This window comes from Syngnathus scovelli, chromosome 8, assembly GCF_024217435.2.
Source record: "Syngnathus scovelli strain Florida chromosome 8, RoL_Ssco_1.2, whole genome shotgun sequence".
Taxonomy (NCBI): domain Eukaryota; kingdom Metazoa; phylum Chordata; class Actinopteri; order Syngnathiformes; family Syngnathidae; genus Syngnathus; species Syngnathus scovelli.
This window is the reverse complement of record NC_090854.1, coordinates 8,216,007-8,235,022: the sequence shown is the minus strand read 5'-3', so window position 1 is coordinate 8,235,022 and position 19,016 is coordinate 8,216,007. Positions and strand designations below refer to the sequence as shown.

Below are 19,016 nucleotides of genomic sequence, written 5' to 3'. Positions count from 1 at the left end.
GTCTTATTTTTCTTCTTGTCCTCATTAATTACAGATCAGGTCTTTCCATAAGTGTGAAGCATGTGACTGAAATGTTGGCTTCTCTCATGTTCACAATAATTTGAACGGGAACATCCATCCATCCATCCATCCATCCATCCATCCATCCATCCATTTTCTGAACCACTTAGTCCCCACGGGGGTCGCGGGCGTGCTGGAGCCTATCCCAGCCGTCATCGGGCAGTAGGCGGGGGACACCCTGAACCGGTTGCCAGCCAATCGCAGGGCACACAGAGACAAACAACCATTCGCACTCGCACTCACACCTAGGGACAATTTGGAGTGATCAATCGGCCTACCAAGCATGTTTTTGGGATGTGGGAGGAAACCGGAGTGCCCGGAGAAAACCCACGCGGGCTCGGGGAGAACATGCAAACTCCGCACAGGGAGGGCCGGAGGTGGAATCGAACCCGCACCCTCCTAACTGTGAGGCGGACGTGCTACCCAGTGCGCCACCGAGCCGCCCATGAACGGTAACATGACAATTTTATTTTCTACAACCTACGATACAGATTGAGTGCAATATGTAATGCGTTAATTACAATATAAATGCTGCTGATCATCTTCATTAAAGTAGTGTCTGTCTTGTTTTTGTACAAATATCACAGATACTGTACATAGATTTTTATTTTAGACTAAAAAAGTAGTGCTTTGCTTGCTCTTGTGGTATCCTGATGCCAGGACACTATGTTAAAGTGAGGTCAAGAGGTTCATAAAACCAAAAGTAGTGCTTTGACACTATCCCGTGTCATCTCAGCGGTATTGATGCAATCATTCTTTATCCTTAAGGCTTTTAGAATTTCATGTAAATGGACATGTATTTAATTCATAGCCATTATTTTTGTTCCAATGCGTTGAGAGAAGAGCATCATCAGAATGTCACTGGAGATAGCAGTCCCACAGCAAAATCAAAGAAAAGGGAAATCCTGTCAATCAGATCCCGCTTGTCGACCAACAAGCGGCGGGTCGTTACTCACCGACGCCTCTGCCGACGAAATATTGTGCGTGACGCACTTTGGGACGCATCGCCTCTCTTAGCTGTCATCTTGAAAGCTCGTCAAACATCTGCCAAGCAAACCTCTGGCCACTCCCAACAGTCATATTTTCTATTAATAGGCCAATTGGAATAACAAGTTACAAGTTACTAAAGCAAAACTGTCAGAAAAGTCACAATTTTGCTTGATGTTTGTTGAGGCAAAGTTATTTTTCTCTGGATTTGGGGGAAAGAATTTTATAAATCTTACTTGTGCTCTAATGCTGAATGCTTTCAAAAGTCCACAAAACAAACAAGCATGCTTTCAAATGTACCCCGCAATAATTACACCAAACATAATCAGGTCAAGTTTGCTAAATAGTTTATAGATTGTAACAAGTTTAGACAGCTGATGATTTCAATGACACATTTCTGACATAAAACCCTTTTTGCAACATTAAACTAGAACAGGATTATTTACATGGATACATTTAGTAAAGACATAATTTACACCACACAAAATAGAATTTAAGTATAACGAGTAAAAACTGCAGATACAGTGGTCGTCACTTTCATATTGCTTTATGGCTATTTTCCCTTTTAATACATTTCTGAGGACAATTGAGACAAACAACTAAAAGCAAACAACGGAACGATATTACAAATGAACTACAAAGTGCTCGATTAATAAGGCCGGTTTGACCTTGACAAAGTATTCGACATGAGAAATGAGGCGTCCTCATACGTTTTTTTTTATGGTTATTGACTTACATTACAAGGTGATATGAAGGGTAAATAATTACACACAAAAAAAACACCATCAACAAAACTCACTTACAGAGCGAGAGTAGTGCCTTTTCCATACCTAGTAGTTCCTCATGGCATGTGGGAGGACCAGCAATCACCTGACAGCATAACAACTGTCTTAACTCATATTCCACAAACATAGTGAATCTACAAGTTTTATTTTTAGATGAATACATTTAAATATCTTACCCTAACATGTTGATATTTTTACAAACGCCCTAGCTTGTAGCATTCCAAGTGTTTCCAAAAGAACCTTTGGACATCTCATCCGTGATGTTGATGACAGGTAATCCTCTGCGGAAGACAAGGGATGAATGGCGATTCGATATGTTACACCCCGAGTCGTTACAAATAAACCCCTGATGTGTAACAGGTAGGTAACGCTCACTTGCATCCCTCCAATGGCACTTGCACGACGCCTTCTTCCTCAGCCAGGACACTCTGCTCTTCCTCCTGTAAAAAGTAAAAGCAGTTTGATGAGTGGAACAATTTGCATGGCAAACAAGTCAACGGGCTCAACCTCCTCAGCATCCTCCAGCTTCTTCTTCTTGCTCTCTGGCATGAGGTCATCCAACCAGCTCAGCTCTCTTTTTGAGAAGATGCAGTCCAACAGTTTCCGGATGAACACCAGAGCCAACACCTGAGGAAGTGACAAATGATCTCATGATGGCATTGAGGAAACAATAAAATAAAATAAAATAAAATAAAATAAAGGCACCATCATGGGGAAAACGATGGCGGCCTTGGAGGTCTTGATGACCCAGAGCAGAATCAAACAGCTGAGCTGGATCAACGTGAACAGGTGCACCTTCCTCAGGGGTACGTGACGCAGGTAGATGAAATCTGGCTGGTGCTTGGCAGGCATGCCCAACAGTGTGAGACGGTCAAAAAACTGGAGAGGACAAAACGGTGTGAGGAGATGCCACTGTAAATAGCCCATTGTGGAATGTTTGCGGACGGTACCTGTATTCCACAAAGAGAAGATGCTCCCATGTAGAGAAAGACACCATACAAGACGGGCATGGGAATGAACTGAAGGACAACAAAAGAATGTGATGTGCTTGACTCCCTCTCAACGAGAAAAACCAGAGAGCGCGCATGTGACCTTTAGCACAGACGTCAGGAAGACGGAGCAGCCCATGAGGACGAAGATCATGAGGCCGGTCAAACGTTGCTCCCTGATGCCCAGGAACTTGGGCTGCTCGCCGGGCGCCGAGCACTGCGACTCCAACTTCAGGCTGTTGACGTGAGTGATGGAGAGCACGGTGGCCGCCACGAACCACGGCAAGCCCATCAGGGAGCAGACGCCCAACATCAACCCCACCATGAACAGGTCCAGGTGGTAGCCGCAGCCTTTCTGCAAGAGAATGCTCAAATCTGTCCCAGGTGTCATCACGCGGGTAGCCAGCTTTAATTTCTACCAGCCGAGCGTATTACGTCATCAACAGCAAAAGACCTTAAGCTTGTGCTCCTTCCTGTTTATGATGACAGCTGTAATCTGCTGGTCCATGAAGATGAGGATGGTGCACAGCAGAGCTGGAAAGACCGTAATGACGACAGTCCACCAGGGGTTTGGCCCAAGCGGGTTGATGAACCAGCCTCGATCATCTCTGGTTGGCTGCAATTGTGACCGGTGGTTGGACACGAGGCATCACAAACACGTCACGCTCACTTAATTTATTTGACTAATTAGGGTTAATCGCGGACCCGTAACGACCACCGATACCAGCTATCGATACTTAAGTACTTCGAGTGAGCCCTCCCAGCCTTATGTCGAGGGATTTGAGGAACCCACTCACCTTAAAAACACTTGGAACTTTCAATTTTGGAGATGGGATCCCTAAAGAGTAGTCAACCAGGACCATGGTGAAGATGGTGATGAAAACAGCAAAATCACTAATGATGCACCTCACCTGATGCGACAGAGAGAAATTTATTTTCCAAAACGGGATAAAAACATATCACGCCGCTGGATCGTTATACCTTGGTGGGGAAATAACGTCTGAAGCGGAACTCCTTTAGGAAAGACGACATGAAGACGGTGGAAAAGAAGAGAATGACGCACCAGAAGAGAACGTCGGGGACGTAAGGTCCGTTGGGACCGCAGGCACTGCCCACAAACTCGCCGCGCTTTTCAATACAGTCCTGCAACGAGATAAGCAAATCAATGATTAGCAATGGATCGGAATAGACATTTACATGTGGCAGCTTTTCGCGGGAAACAGAGGTGGGGGGGGGGTGAGATGCTATTTGGTGGTGATTTGCAGTGAATAATCCAATATAATCCTGCCCACATGCCCTTAATCTCCTCTGTTCTCAATCTGGGAGAGCATGCCACTTTAAGATGGAATAAAAAAATAAATGCCTCTTGTAATTTGCTCATTTTTTTGCATCATTTTTGTCCTACTGTTCCCAAACGTGTACCTTGACCTCCAACGCTTCCCAGTAGATTTCCGAAGCAGTGACGTTATTGACCTCCCAATACTTCAGGGTGCCGTTGGTGGGGTCAGAAGGCTCAACGCATGAACATCTGCGGACGCACACAAACATCTGGGTGTCCAAATAATCCCACATCTGTGCCGCTTTTCAAGTCTTCCAAGACTGCAAGGACATGTTCTTTTTGGTCAACTCTGAGAGTAGCTGTCCACCTACGAGTACAAGGAGAGCTTGTCCAGGTTGTTGTTCTTGTTAAAGGGATAGTAGTCTCCCAAGTAGAACAATTTCTCCAAGGCCTCGTAAATGAAGATGATGCAGATGAGCGAGGCGAAGGCTTCCTCCGTAAAGCGAGTGATGTAACACACCAGGGCGCTGGCGTCTGTGGCCACCAGCACCATGCACAGGAAGGCCGTCCACAGGCCGATGCAGGTCCTCAGGGACAGGTAGGACAGGCCGTACTCCCTGACAGGAGGGAGTGGAGAAAAAAAAAAAGCGTCAAGAGTTGCTCTGAGGATTTGCGAATGGAAACATACTTGCAGAATTTGAAGAGTATCTTCTCAAAGACGAGTACCGGGCCAGTGCTGCCCAGAATGGTGAGCGGTTGACCAGCAAATAACGAATAAGCGATGCCCGTCAATGAGGCGCCGAACAGCGATTCAATTGCACTCTAGAAAAAAAGGAAAGCACAATGGAAATAATAAATCAGTAATTATGTAATTGACTTTGTCGAAAATGACAATAGCAAGTGCTTTACTATGCGTCCTTCGGTCGCCTCGCCCAGAAGTCCTCCGAAGGTGATGACGGGGGACATGCAGGCACAATAGAGGAACAGGAACGAGGCCACGCACTGCAAACTGAACGCATCTGAGTAGTCGGATAAGTAGTGGGGGGCTTTGCGCTTGATGTCGAGAACCAGACCGCCAAACCACCTGCAGATAGAAAAAGGAAGAAGCACTGATACTAGTTCAACATCTGGAATTCAAGATGAGCTTCTTCCACTGACTGACTGACTTCCCCGTGCGCTGCAGTTCAGGACCTCCATGGCCTTCATGCTCCTCTTCATTACCCTCAGCTGCATCGTTGGTATTTTTCTTCCTCTTCTCCTGTTCAACAAACACACCCGTTAGTTTCATCCACAAATATCTGTATGCTCCCTACCTACCTGAGAAGGAACATTTTTGGGTGGTTCTATCCTGATGGATGGATCCCACTCTCCCGGTGGCAAGACTGTCACTTGATCGAGGAATTCGTCAATCCCGGCGATTAGATCATTTCGGTCCTTTGCTTTATATGCGACATCATGGAAGACCTGAAACAAAAAAATTCTTCTCAGGATTTTTTTTTTTTTTTTAATTTTTTTTTTTTTTTACAAACACTCAAGAATTAATGAGTTTTGATTCCATTTGAGCCATTTTTTCCTCTGTGATGATGGACAAGAGCCTAAATCCTGAGCAGAATGGGATGACTAATCCCTAAAAGCTTGTCATAAAAGCTCTGAGCTGTGTGTCGTGCTGAGAAATGTTCCATCACTTTGGGAGCTTGTTGAGTTCTGCTCAACTGTGAATTCATGCAAACGTGACATGTGGTTGTTTGGCGTCCAAAAAAACCAAGCGCCTCGGCTCCAAGCAGCTTTCCTACCTCGTCTGTCATGAGTGTAGCCATGGACCTTCCGATCTCGTGATATTGAGGGCCTCTTCCGACGGGTCCCAGGAGAATAAACAGAAACCTGTAAAAACATCATGGATGAAGAAGCGATGGAGTGGGGCGGGGAGTTAACACTCCAACCTGGTAGCGATGGGGACCTCAGCCAGCCCGCTGAGAAGAACGGCTGGCGAAAGACGTACAAAAGCCACCACAGGCTTGTTGAGGAACTCCAACTCTCCTATTAAGACATTGCACGCCTCAGCACCCGGTGGGATTTTCTTCATAAAATGGAGGTCCATCTGAAAGAAGATGTTCATACTTTGACACTCCTCTCCAGTCAGTTTTCTCAAAGATATGCTAAGCAATTATACACGGCGTCCCGCAAGGCACGATTCACATCCCCTTTTATCTTTTACCTTCGGACAACTATGAGGCCATTAGCTTTTGGCAGCTTTGTCTTTTTTTGCTCATGGTTCGCCAATTGAGCCATGTTAAATTAAACAATCAACTTTGTAGTGTATAGAATGCACTTAATATTAATACCATCAAACCTGACGTCCAGAAGAGCAAAGACTTCTTCTCCAAGCAGTAATAAGACCAAGGCCAGAATCTGCTGCTTGCTCCAATAGATTTCATTTAGATAATATTTTAAAAAAATATATATATTTTTATGTTTTGTTAACATAAAAAATTAATGCCTTACATAATATCTGAAACTCGAATGTTCCTTTCACAATAGAAATTATGCTGTGATTGTGATTTTGTTAAAATAAATATCCATGTCCAGTTTTCATCGCCTTGGAAATAAATGATGCAACAAATGCTGGCAGGGTGAAGGTGTCGATTTTTCAGTGAGAGAATTATGTGGCAGTAACAAGCAGTAACCCGAGTCCTGCTTGTTCCTTCGTCGCAATCAAAGCAGCCGAAATCATGTTTTTATTATGCAAGAAGGTTAATAACTAGGTGGATTATTATATGCGAGGATCAACTTTATGTTTAGATCAACACGTGATAATCAAACAGCGCATTATGGGGATAAGGTTTCAATCAAGATTTTTTTTTTTTTTTTTTTAAATCGCTGTCTGTCCTTTTTGTGAATGTCTATTTGTTTTTAATCCTATTCCATACTACTTGGGGACAACCCATAAATGGAACTGTCTTAAAAGTACCTTGCTTAAATCCACAGAGCTATTTTCTCTGGTGATGTCACCTTTTCCATCTGGACCTGCTAAATGAGACTGTGAAGTTGTCATCTGACCTGGATCATAAACAAAGTACAGATTACACTTTGAGATATTTTGGGACGATGACACAGCAGCAGGCGAGGAGAGGCGTCAAGAGTCACCGTTCTTGTCCAGGTGAGAGTCTGACGACCGTCGGCCAATATCGGCGAGCGAGCGTACGATGGGCAAGCGATTGGCCAGCTTCTTCTGGTTCTGATGATGGTGTGGCTTCAACAGTGCTTGGCGAACTTTCTTTCGGAGCTCATCGCCCAGTGGCGAGTACAGTTCCTGGTGGTCCAGTACCATATCTGCACAAAGTGAAACACAAAAGTACTTTTTTTTCTCCAGTAGGGTCCACTATCATATCATACCGGCGATGTCCTCGATAGCGCCGGCCCTCATGTCGAGCAGCACGGTGCCGTTGATGACGCAGCTGCGCAGCTCGAACAGGCTGTGCAGAGATAGCGTGGCCACGTAGGGTTTACTCCATCGCTCTCCGCCATCCTCCACGTCCTCCTCAAACTTCAGCCACCTGCCACGACAGTCGCGCCGATAGATAAGGCGGCGGCAGACGGGAGGCGAGCCACGTTCCATCTGCTCGTCCGCCACGCATCTCGCTTTGATAGCTCCTTCTTCTCACCTCGACTCATTTAGAGGAGTAACGTATTGCCTTTTGACAGGGCGTAGCTGTAAATACAGCATGTCGCGATTTCGGGGAAAAATGCAATCTTGAGAACAACTTAATTTTTTTTTTTTTTACAAAACTTACAAAAAGGCTTAAAAGTTCGTTTGATGCTGATGGTTGCAGCGCGATGGTATAGTGGTTTGCACGAGCGCTTCACAGTTCTGAGGTTGTAGCTACCTGGCGCTCTCCTTCCACTCAGAATCGGCCTCGCCCTCCCTCATGAAAATCTCATCCATCTCTGTGAAAAGGTCGTGAGGAATGTGCTCCTCATCCTCATCTTCCGTCCCGAGGAGGAACTGAACCCTTTGGGAGGGAGTGTCTGGGAACACAAATGATGAAAATGACAAAATTATCATCTCATACATATATAATAATTATAATAATTGATTATACTTATAATCACAGACATAATTATTTTTTATATTATTATTAACTTCTTAATTATTTAATTAATTATTATATAACATTATATCTATAATATAATATATATAATAAATTATATATATTTTTTGATATTGTATAACTCATTTGAATTACAGGCTCTTGTCAATAATATGCATTTATTAGTAACATAAACTGTAATACAAAAGAGATTTGTGGTCGTACCATAGGTGGGTGACTCTCTCCCCTCCACCAATGGGAGGGCCCGCTCCCTGCTCCTCCGTTTGTGTTTGTTACCATGGTGACGGTGCCTGCGATGGCTCCGCTGTCTAATGCTGCCCAATGGGACGTGAACCCCGATGTACAGAGTCCTGTGACCTGGGAACACGTTCCGTCGGGGTTAGGAGGACACTCCAGAGGGTGTGTGTGTGTGTGCGTGTGTGTGTGTGTACGTAAGCGTTGAGGAGCTTTACAGATAATCATGATGGATGAGCACAGCCTCTTTGTGATAGTCCATTAAATGTCAATTGCATCGTTCAATCTATCAATGTACGCTCGATCCCCTTATGCAACCAAATGTGTCCAATATCAGATATGCACGCCTACATACAGCCACAATCAGGAATTTGTTTTTTTATGAATGAGAATATTTTGTGTTATTTGTGATATTGCGGTAATGAGACTGTGAACGCAAAGTGTTATTTGTTACCTTCAAGATCTTCGGGCTCAAAGTTGGTGCTCTGCTGCGAGCGCGTTCCTCCTCTGTCCACGACAGCTTCGTCATCACTCCTCTACAAAGATACGTGGGAGAAATAAACATCCGGATTCTTAATCCAAGCGCTCAAGTACACGAGTGGAAATAACTTTGAGACTCATGTAATTTCCTCTCAAACCAAAAAAGCCAGAAAAAGTCCTCTTCTGACTTTGTCAATGTGGCCACACTCACTTAATACATTTTTAATCCTCAAAGCTGGGTGTCAACCGCTCCCAACCCCGCCCTCGCCATCTTGACCTGCAGCTGACTATCGAGGCACTTCTATAATGAACTTTTTTTTTTAAAGCTGTGGTCGCCTGGCAGACTGGACAGTTTAATGTTAATCCGTTTACAAATACAGATTGCATAGTGCATATAGACCGATTACTCTGTCTGCACTTTGTATCAAAATATATTAGCTCTCTTGAATTGAAATGAAAAGATGCATCAGGATACAGTGATATGTTGAAATTAAATCATCTTTTCCCAATTTATTTTTCTCTATTGAAATGTATGGGTATGTCATTAACCCATTGAGAGGGATATATATAATTTTTTTTTGGGTCCATTAATGCTGTATTAAATGTAAGCACAACATTTAATACAGCACTAATGGGCCAAAAGACCCATTTCAACTATCCAAATGGGATAACTGGCACCAAACAAGGTTGCATGACTAAAACGAGAGTGTCAAAATGTTGGCAAGCCACTCGGCTTTGGTGACATCACAGGATGTGGCACACACTTGGATGGCGTCCCTACAGATGGTGGAGGCATGTTTTGATGGCGGCATCCTTTAACGTCCTGCCTATATCTTTAAAGCGGTCTGACAGCTTTGACGCCTTATATTTTTGGCAGATGATTTATATAGCACAAGCAGACTTGATTTTGAAAAGCGACACATGGGCCAGGTCATTGTATGTACCTAAATTGAGTTTTTAAATTTGAGTAAATTAAGTTTCACGGTAATGTCCTCTAAAATTAAATGGCAAAATGTTATTAAAATTATTCTACTCACCAAACTTCTACGGCCAAAAGATGAGGCAAATGAAGAGTTGACCTGCAAGACAATTGACTCTTGTTTGTTTAAAGCTGCATTTTTACATTGCCTTATTTTAACTTCACATGACAGATTACACTAGACAATGTTATTTTTAGATGACCTTGTGCTTTGTAGCCAAAGCCACAAAATATACACAAATACACAGCTCCAGAGAAGAGCACAGAAGCTCTTTAGCGCTTAAAACCTTAGGCTAAATGGGGGGGTTGGATGTAAATGGCAAAGAGCTGATGACAACAAATCTCCATCAAAATGATCAAAGCAGAAACATATGTTCATTCTGTATGAAAATGATGAGACATGATAACTTTGAAAATGAATCATAACTCAGTATTAAACATAAAATGCATGCTACTAAATGAAAAACAGCGCCATCTGGTGGGAAATTACAGTAAAATTCACGTGCTGCAAATGAAGGAAATCTTACTTTAAATACAAAATGAAAATAAGAAAAAGTGACTGAGTAATAATTTTTTTTTCATTGAATTTTACAGCACAAAATGTACCTAATTAGTTTCACATTCCTTTTCTGCTCCCTGGTTACAAGTTGTGCTGCCATGTCCTGATCGTTTGCATTAAAAAGTCCCTGTTTTTACCTTTTTCGCAATTTCAACATGACCGTCTGTCAGTTCCAGTTTAAAAAAAAAAGAAAGTTCAAATCCTTACATTGGGTAGCAGTGGCTCCATGTGTACTGCCTGGTCCTGCGTGTCCATGCTGCAGTGTCGTAGGTGGCGATGGAGAAGAGGATGATGATGATGAAGATGATGATGATGCTGAGCCCAGCCAGACTGTAATCCAGTGAAAGGAAGAGAGAGAAAGTACAAGGCGGTCACATGCTCATGTTGACCATTTAGTTCTTCCTTTGTTTTAAATAATCAGAGATTATTTTTATTTAATTGGCATGTTTAGACTTCTGTATCAGTGTATCGAGATATCTGATTTGTTAGAATTTCAAGATAAAAAAAAACTGATTAAAAATAGTTTGAGTTTTAATTCTACTTCTATCCAAAAGTAAGGTGCCGTCATCAGCTAGATCATAAGGTATCATTTCGGTGGCCTGAAAGGTAATGGAAAAGGTCTAATCTTCAATTTGCATCGTATATATGAACAGAAACGACAATGTAACGCATTTGCCTGACCCACGACTGACCTGTTTTTGCGCTCCGTGCCACAAAGGCAAGGCAGCGTTTGTACAGCTGTCGCCATCTGCTGTTCGATCCTAGGAACTTCTCTCCCTTGATTGCCCCTGCCTTTAAACATACATACACATTTAGAATCACTTTGACATCGAAAAGCAAATTAATGCAAACTGAAAACAGTCACCTATCGCTTGCAATCATTTAAAAACTTGAAGCAATCACTTACCTAAGACAAAATAGTGTTGTTCTGAATAAAATTGTGTTTGTTGTATAATTAGGCAGACTAATCGACCATTTTCTATCTATTTCCATTTTGTGCAACTTGCTTCAACCTGCTGTCGACTGAAATAGACGTCACAATGTCCACAGCGCACCTTCAGAACATCACGTGACCAAAGAAAGAAACTAGGTCAACAAAAAACTTTAAAAAAATAATTTGGAAAAAGTAAAAAAAAACTAAAATACAAAAAAAATACTAAATGATATCCGCTGTCCGCATTTTATAGATAACCTGGTGAAAGGCTAACATGATTTATTCTGCTACTGACATTCCAACAGAGACTGATCTTTTCACAACTACAAAAACAGCCTCCATTTCAAAATCACATTACAGTACACACAGAAATTGTTTTCAAGCACGTATCACAAATGTAGCAGTGATGCGTCGGAAACATTTGGTAGCCTACGGTTTGAGATTAAGAACAAAATGTGATTTTTTTTGCTACACAAAAAACATGTCATTTACATATACTCAGTATGTGTATATAACGTAGATATATCAATATCACTTGAGGCTACTTGACAGAATATTTGCTCATTTCGACACTACATAGTGTATTTGGAGGGTACATCCAATCACTATCACCAATAATCAATATTAATATATATATAAATTATATTCCTATTTACAGTGGCCCTGATCGTAACAAGTGGATTTTGGATAATGTACAGTTTTTGGCTATTAACAGTGGAAGGGAACTGTCCGAACAGATGGATGGAGTGATCATAGAAGGATGGATCGAGTTGATTAAAAAAAAAAAAGTCTACACACCCCTGTTCAAATGCCAGGTTATTGTGAGATATAAATTGAGAGAAGTAAGATTAATCATTGAACGAATAAACAATTGAGTGGCGTGTAACAGAGAGAGAGAGAGGAGTGTGCAGGGTGGGATAGAAAGACATTAAATGGAAAAAAGATGGCTGGATGGATGGATGGATGGATGGATGGATGGATGGACGGACGGACGGACGGACGGACGGACGGATGGATGGATTTGCTGGGTTGGATGGAAGGATTTAGCTGGTCGGGTAGAAGCCGTAGTAGCCAATGTCCTTAGAGCAGGCCTTGTCGTCCCTCAGAAGATCCGTCTTGAGCGGGGACACGGTGTCCGGCACCGGGGTGGAGGAGGGCGACATCCGCCTCCGCTTGACTGCCTCGAAGATGCCCGAGTCGCTGGAGTCGATAGACTTGATGGACGAAGGCGTCTCGATCCAGCTCGACTCGGAGGTCACGTCCTTGGCCTTGGCCTCCTCCGAGGCGCCGGGCGAGCGCTGCGTGGGGACGGAGTCGCCCTCCTCGGCCAGGCAGTTGCTCCTCCCCCCGATGGAGTTGGCGGGCCAGCAGGGGAAGACGGAGCTCGCTTTGCCGCCGACTCCCCCGCAGTACTGCGGTGGGGTGCGTCCTCCCCACCCGGAAGGGTCCGCGTAGTAGCCGAGGGCCCGGTTGGAGCAGCCCGCCGCGGGCAAGGGCAGCGCCTTGACGCCGGCGGCGGCGTACGACAGCAGGGTGGCGGCGTTGCCGGCGAAGTCGGCGGCCTCGTAGGCCGAGGCGGCAAAGTCCAGTCGGTTGTTGGCAGGAGAGACGAACCAGCGCTGCGGGGCACCGCCCACCGAGGCCTCGTCGCCCTGCAAGCTGTTGCCGAGGGCCATGCCGCGGTCGGCGCCAGCAGCCGCCGCCACCCCGGGATGGAAACGAGATTTGGCGTAGGAGCTGACGAACTGCTCCTGGAGGAAAGGGCTGTGCACGGTGTAGCGAGACCCAGCCACGAGTTGCGAGCGGGGGGAATCGCCCGGGGACGGAGTGAGACGGTCGATGTCGCAGCCTGTGTACACACTGGAAACAAACACGGGCGCGTGCACGCAAAGTGACTACTCCAACAAGTGCAACTAGATGGAAAGCGTGCAATGGACACTGCATTAGGTACACCCTACACATAGAACCTATTTTTTGGGATGATGATGATGATTTTAGTACTTGACTGATATGTTTACATTGTAGTAGGCTATTTGGCTATTTTATTAACCAAAACTTTATTTATTTGTATTAATTATTTTTAAAACTACTAGTATTTTTACTAAATTATTATTGAAGACATACATTCTTAGTAAAATATTAAACAGAATTTTATTTCAATTGATTCCATTAATTTTTTAACAGTTTTGTGAATCATGATTTTTCTTTTGCAGTGTTGTATTTACATTATTATCATCATTATTCATTATGGACACATAAATCTGTTCTTTTAATAAATCAATATGCAGCCATGGCCACTAGATTAGGTACACTAATACAAATCCACTCAAGCTGCACTATTATAATTATGTTTGTTAGCTAAATTAAATATTTAACAGTTTTTACACTTAATAGTTGTAATTAACATTATGTTTACATTATGTTGCATTCATAAGTTTTATACATTCATTTTTTTTTATTTTGTGTTAATATTCTTCAATTTAGCATTTGTGTTTTAAAATGCAAGCCCGGGCTACTTAAATAGGTACACCTACACGTTGCAATGTAGATTGCGTCTCAGTTCATCGCAATAATTATCATGATTGCAAGCACTATTTATAAATAAGGACCTTTTGCCTCTAAATGGGAGCTAATCTAGAAAATAACACTGACTTGAAGGTTTATATTTTCAGGAGAATTTACGAATCTTACGTGTCATAGTTGTCCCGAAATCCTTTGGCAAAAGGGTTGTGGTCAATTTTCAATTGCGTAATCTGTTGGAAAGAAACGTGCACGGAGGCTTCATTATCACGCCAGTAGAAAAATCGTCGATAATTATTTTATTTTATTTTCCGGCATCGGTGCTCTTACGTCGGTGTTCTGGTAGGCAGTGACAGCGATGAATTGCGTCTCGGGGAAGGTGAACGTCTGTACTCGGCCAGGCTGGCTGCCGTCCTCCGTGCCGTCCTCGTTCACTTCCACCACGTGGAGCCTCGGCTGGTACTTGTGCAAAGACTGAAGCACCACCATCTGCGCCAAAACCGCGAACTGACGTTTTGCTTCGTGGTGCATGACGCAAGAGCCTCGCAGAGCGGAATAATGTTCAGGAAAACAGATTGATGCAGTCTTACCTGTCCCGTGTTGTTCGATGCCCCTTTGTTGTTTGTCAGCTTCAATTTGCCAAAAGAGATCTCCTGACGCATCCAGTGTGCACCCGTGTTGGGCGAGTCCGGGTGCATGTAAACTCGATTTCCTATGGCGCAAAAATAATTTTAAAAGCAAGCGTTTTCATTAATTTATGCTAAAAATAATAATAAAAAGGCTTGAATGCTCGTTTTTTCCGATAAAATTTGAGGCTTTTAGTTACTTATTGTGGAATATTGATACTGTGATATCCCGTTAGTCTTGTCACCTTTTTAATGACAAATAGCCATTTCTTCACGGTTTAGCACTATTTATAGATATATTGTGTGGTAGGCTATAGCTGTCCACAAAAACATAATAATAATAATAATAATAATTGCATTTTTTACTTTCACTTAAAACTGAGCAGTGAAAGAAAAAAAAAGACTTATTCATTTATTAGTTATTTGACCGCGCTGGCAAATCTGAGTTGGAAAGAAAACATATTTTTCCCCAACGTGTTTTATTTATTAATGTGCAATCTGTCCATAAAAATATTTTTAATATTTAGCTGTGATAGTGCATAAAAATATACCTGTATGACGATAAAGATCGTTTTTAAAATCCCACCTTTCATTTTCTTGTTCAATTCAATAATACTATATATTTTAATTTAATTTAATGCATTTAAATTGTCGGCTACTTGCGTTATTCAGATGTTTTCTAATCACACTGCACTCCAACGTGTACAAAATTCTAAGAAAAATCTTTTTTCAATCTTTTTTTCCCCCAATAAACTTTAAATATCTCATTTGACGACAACGTTAAATTAAATAAATTAAATTGTATTCATCCGACAGACATTGACTGCTCAATATTTTCCCGAGTTCTCAGTAATTGATATGAATTTAAAAAAAGGAATGCAAAACACCAAGATGCCCGTTACCTACGACGTTGGTGTCCGCCTTTCCACAGGGAACCCACTTGCCTCCCTGGAACCTCCAATGATTTGGATCAGCCAGGATAACGTCCACAAAAATGTTGTAGTGAGCAGTTGGGTCTAGGCCTGAAATGTTGAAACTTAAAAACGGGAACATCCTCCTAAAACAGAGAAGAAGGCCGTAAGAAAAAGCTTTGGCTCACAGAATAAAGCGGAACTCAAGTGCTCCTCACCGTCCCTGCTTAGTGATGATCATCTCGGTTTGGTGCCTGTGGAACTTGAGCCACAGGGCCCTGTTGCACAGGTACACCTGCGCTTTCCCAGGCACCAACCCTGGAGCCTGGGCCGGAGAGAACTGGTAGAAAGCGCCTCCCTGGTACGCGGCCCCGTACTGCTGCGCGTACGGGTAACCGGCGGCGGAGGCAGGCGGCGGAGGCGGCGGCGGTGGGTAGCCCTGGGCCGCCGACGAGTTGCTCAGCAGGCCGTTGTAGGCTCCGTTGGCCAGCACCGGGTGGTGGGCCACGTAGCGGCCGGGACTGCCGATGGAGAAGGCGGCGTGCTGGCTCGGGTAGGGGAACATGACTCCTGCGGTGGCGGACGGCGGAGGCTGCGCGGATGGAGAGAAGTTGCACTTGTCTCCCGCTCCTGCTCCATGGAGGGTGTGACCGTGACGGGCGTCGGCGTCTCCGTGCGCACCGCTGCCGGGAGGGGAGAGTTTGCCCCCGTGCGCGTCCTTGGGCTCGGGGAAAGTGTCTGCTTCCGACTCATTCGTCATCTCCCTGGGGCTTTTTTTCACGGGCGAACTTCCCTCCGCGTGTTTTGAGATTATGGATGAAGGATGCGCGTCCATTCCATGGCAGCCCGAAAGTGCGCTGCTCGCGTGCACGCGCTTGCCGGACGGGTCACTAGGCTGAGGCGAGATCTGCATAACCCAGCCTATAGATTTTTTCGATGTTTTTTGCTATATACATACGCCTCCCACAATTCAACGTAGTGGGGGGAAAATGATTTCGACTTGAAGCAATTGAACGTGCAAGCATGCGGGAACGTGCGCCTCTCTATCACTGCCTCTCTAATGAAACCAACGCCCTGATTGGTTGAGGCTGTCTTGAGATTTAATTAGGCACGTCTTAATTAAGACTGAGACAAGTACAGTGGGGAACTGTAGGCACCACAAATAGCCTAAATCCGCGAATAACTAAAGTGCATGAAAATAAAATCCCATTTGAAAATCACTATAAAAACAGCTGGGTCAAAAATAACCCAAATTATTTTTTTGTAAAGTTTGATTTAAAAAATTGGGTCAAATGAGTAATCCCCCAAAAGACAACTTTTTGGGTTATTTCTTTTTAACTCAACTGCACGCTTAAAACTGCTGGGTCAAAAATAACCCAATTTTGATCACAAAAAAATTGGACTGAATAACTACTAGTGTGAATTTGACTCATTTGGGCTGGGGTTTTTTTTTTTTTTTTTGGGTAGGGGGGACAACCTTAAGTTAGGTCAAATTGACCCAACTTGCTGGGTGGTTTAAAATTTTAACCCGCCAGTTATAAGGGTGCATAATTGGGTTATTTTTGAACCAAGCGTTTCTAGAGTGCAGATCATTGCTTTCTGTGTTTAGCTATTTTACCTGCGTTATTTACCTATTTATGTGCCATGAGTGCCAAAGTATGTCTGCGGAAGACATTGGGGGATTTATTATTCACATCGATGACAGACAGCCCATGACAGCCTTGTGCATGGGATGCCTTAAAATGTTTGTGATATAGCGTGAAATCACGGCGTCCCACTGAAGATGTGTTTATGAGTCCCAGGGATGATTAATATTTCATAGGTGCTGAAGTTATGAGCCAGTGCACTGATATCGGGGACATGGCACACTAAGCTGAGGGGAAGGTTGGAAAGGCCATTGTTGATTTTGGAATATTTGAGAGAGAAAAAACAATAATCACGCTGAATTTCACCTGAGTGGACACTCACTGGCCATCTCATTAGGGACACCAGCCCAATCATAGGACCCAATTGAAAAAGTGGCCAAACTTAATACACTGTTGTACATACCACCTTGGCCAAATGATTAGAAACGGATTATAGAACTAGAAAGAAAAAATGAAAATAAAAAAATAAAGAAGCCATAGTAGTTGAAAAGTCAGTGCAACATGGAGCAGCTGCAGCCACGGCTGCACGGTGAACACCTTGCTCTCCAGCCTAATAAGCTTATTACCAAGGTAACACATGCTGCTGTTGGGGAGGGGGGGGGGCTTGATCTCATCCAGACTGCTGGGCACTTTTGTATACGGCAATTCATTGGATTGCAAGGGCAAATGGACCTTTCCATTTAACAGCTGGAATACATATTGATGAACGTGTGCTTAAATTGTTGATTGTGGTTAAAAAAAAAAAAAAGTGACTACAGTGAATCTTAAAATTGTGTTTTGATAAGTTAAAATCTGCCTAAAGCACATGACAGATGGCATATTTCCCAAAATATATATTTTTTTCTATAGCCTCTATAGTTTTCAAAAAAACTTTCAGATTTATCCAGTTAACTTTCAGTTAATTAAAAACAGCATCGCACTATAGGAAAGTAAAAGAGGAGGAGGCTTAGTAGCTGTATTGTAGTGTACATGGCTTGTAGCACTAATGAACGTGGCGCGACGCTAACAAGAGAGGTCATTATACAGTAAGGTTGAAGGGTCCGGTAATCTATTGCTGTGAAACATGCAAGCACGGGCTTGTCCGGACCCGAGCGTGAGGGGATGGCTTCATTATAGGATTATGGTTCGCTTCCAACTCAGATCTTTAATCATCACAATGGTCTTGACTGCTTTAATCCCTTGAACCAACTAATAGAGGTACCTGTGAAGGACAACTAACTCACCTGGATGCACCCGGGAGTTGCTCATCAGTATATATAGCATATATAGCGCTTTAGCGTGTGTCTAACTATAGAATTGAAATTTTTAAAAAATCATTACATGTAACACTGTTGTAACACAAATCAGTGACAAAATTACTTTTTAAAAATGTTTTAAAATAATCATCCGTCTATGGCCCCATTTTGTGCAAGAAACCACTGCGTCTGAGGAAAAACAATCAGTCAGACAAAAAGCAAGACCCAAAAACAACTGGAGAAGGAGCACAGAGCTGGATGTCAAGAAGATGGGACTGTCGTGGAAACAGCTGGAGAAAATGGCACAAGACAGACGAGGGTGGAAACTCTTCAACGATGGCCTATGTTCCGAAAGGAATGGAAAGGCTTAAAGAAGAAAAGAAAGAAGACAAAAGGCATGACTAAGAAGGTTTAAATTCTGTGTTTGCATCATTGTCCTTATGATACAGCTTTCGGACTAGATGTCATTAGAGTTAGATTTAAAAATAATAATAAAAACAAACATTTAATATTACGGATCAGCTCTTCCTTGCACTATTATTCTGATTGCCGTCGTGCCGAAGGAATGTGTGTGAGCCACCTGGGTCTAATCTAATCAATGTGAATGACAAGGAGAGAAAAAGGGCCGAAAGTGAGCACCAGCTTGGGGACTTTAGCTGATGCCCACTACTGTCACTTCAATG

At 43.2% G+C, this 19,016-nt stretch overlaps 1 protein-coding gene across 1 annotated transcript; it reads right to left on the bottom strand.

Moving 5' to 3' along the window:
- Positions 1 to 1,377: 1,377 nt before the first annotated feature.
- Positions 1,378 to 17,642, bottom strand: LOC125974010 (sodium-driven chloride bicarbonate exchanger-like). Its single transcript, XM_068651542.1, has 33 exons — positions 15,671 to 17,642; positions 15,444 to 15,598; positions 14,506 to 14,627; positions 14,246 to 14,404; positions 14,087 to 14,148; positions 12,444 to 13,255; positions 11,154 to 11,209; positions 10,669 to 10,791; positions 9,961 to 10,002; positions 8,898 to 8,979; positions 8,414 to 8,566; positions 7,985 to 8,126; positions 7,494 to 7,654; positions 7,245 to 7,430; positions 7,069 to 7,157; positions 6,041 to 6,198; positions 5,894 to 5,981; positions 5,418 to 5,564; positions 5,267 to 5,358; positions 5,010 to 5,184; positions 4,789 to 4,922; positions 4,472 to 4,717; positions 4,244 to 4,349; positions 3,803 to 3,964; positions 3,619 to 3,732; positions 3,276 to 3,437; positions 2,925 to 3,176; positions 2,783 to 2,851; positions 2,538 to 2,711; positions 2,340 to 2,459; positions 2,208 to 2,272; positions 2,009 to 2,113; positions 1,378 to 1,917 (listed from the first exon to the last, which is right to left on the bottom strand). Exons 1-32 carry the CDS (start codon positions 16,363 to 16,365, stop codon positions 2,038 to 2,040), a joined length of 5,379 nt encoding a protein of 1,792 aa, XP_068507643.1. The 5' UTR covers positions 16,366 to 17,642; the 3' UTR covers positions 1,378 to 1,917; positions 2,009 to 2,037.
- Between the last annotated feature and the right edge of the window lie 1,374 nt (positions 17,643 to 19,016).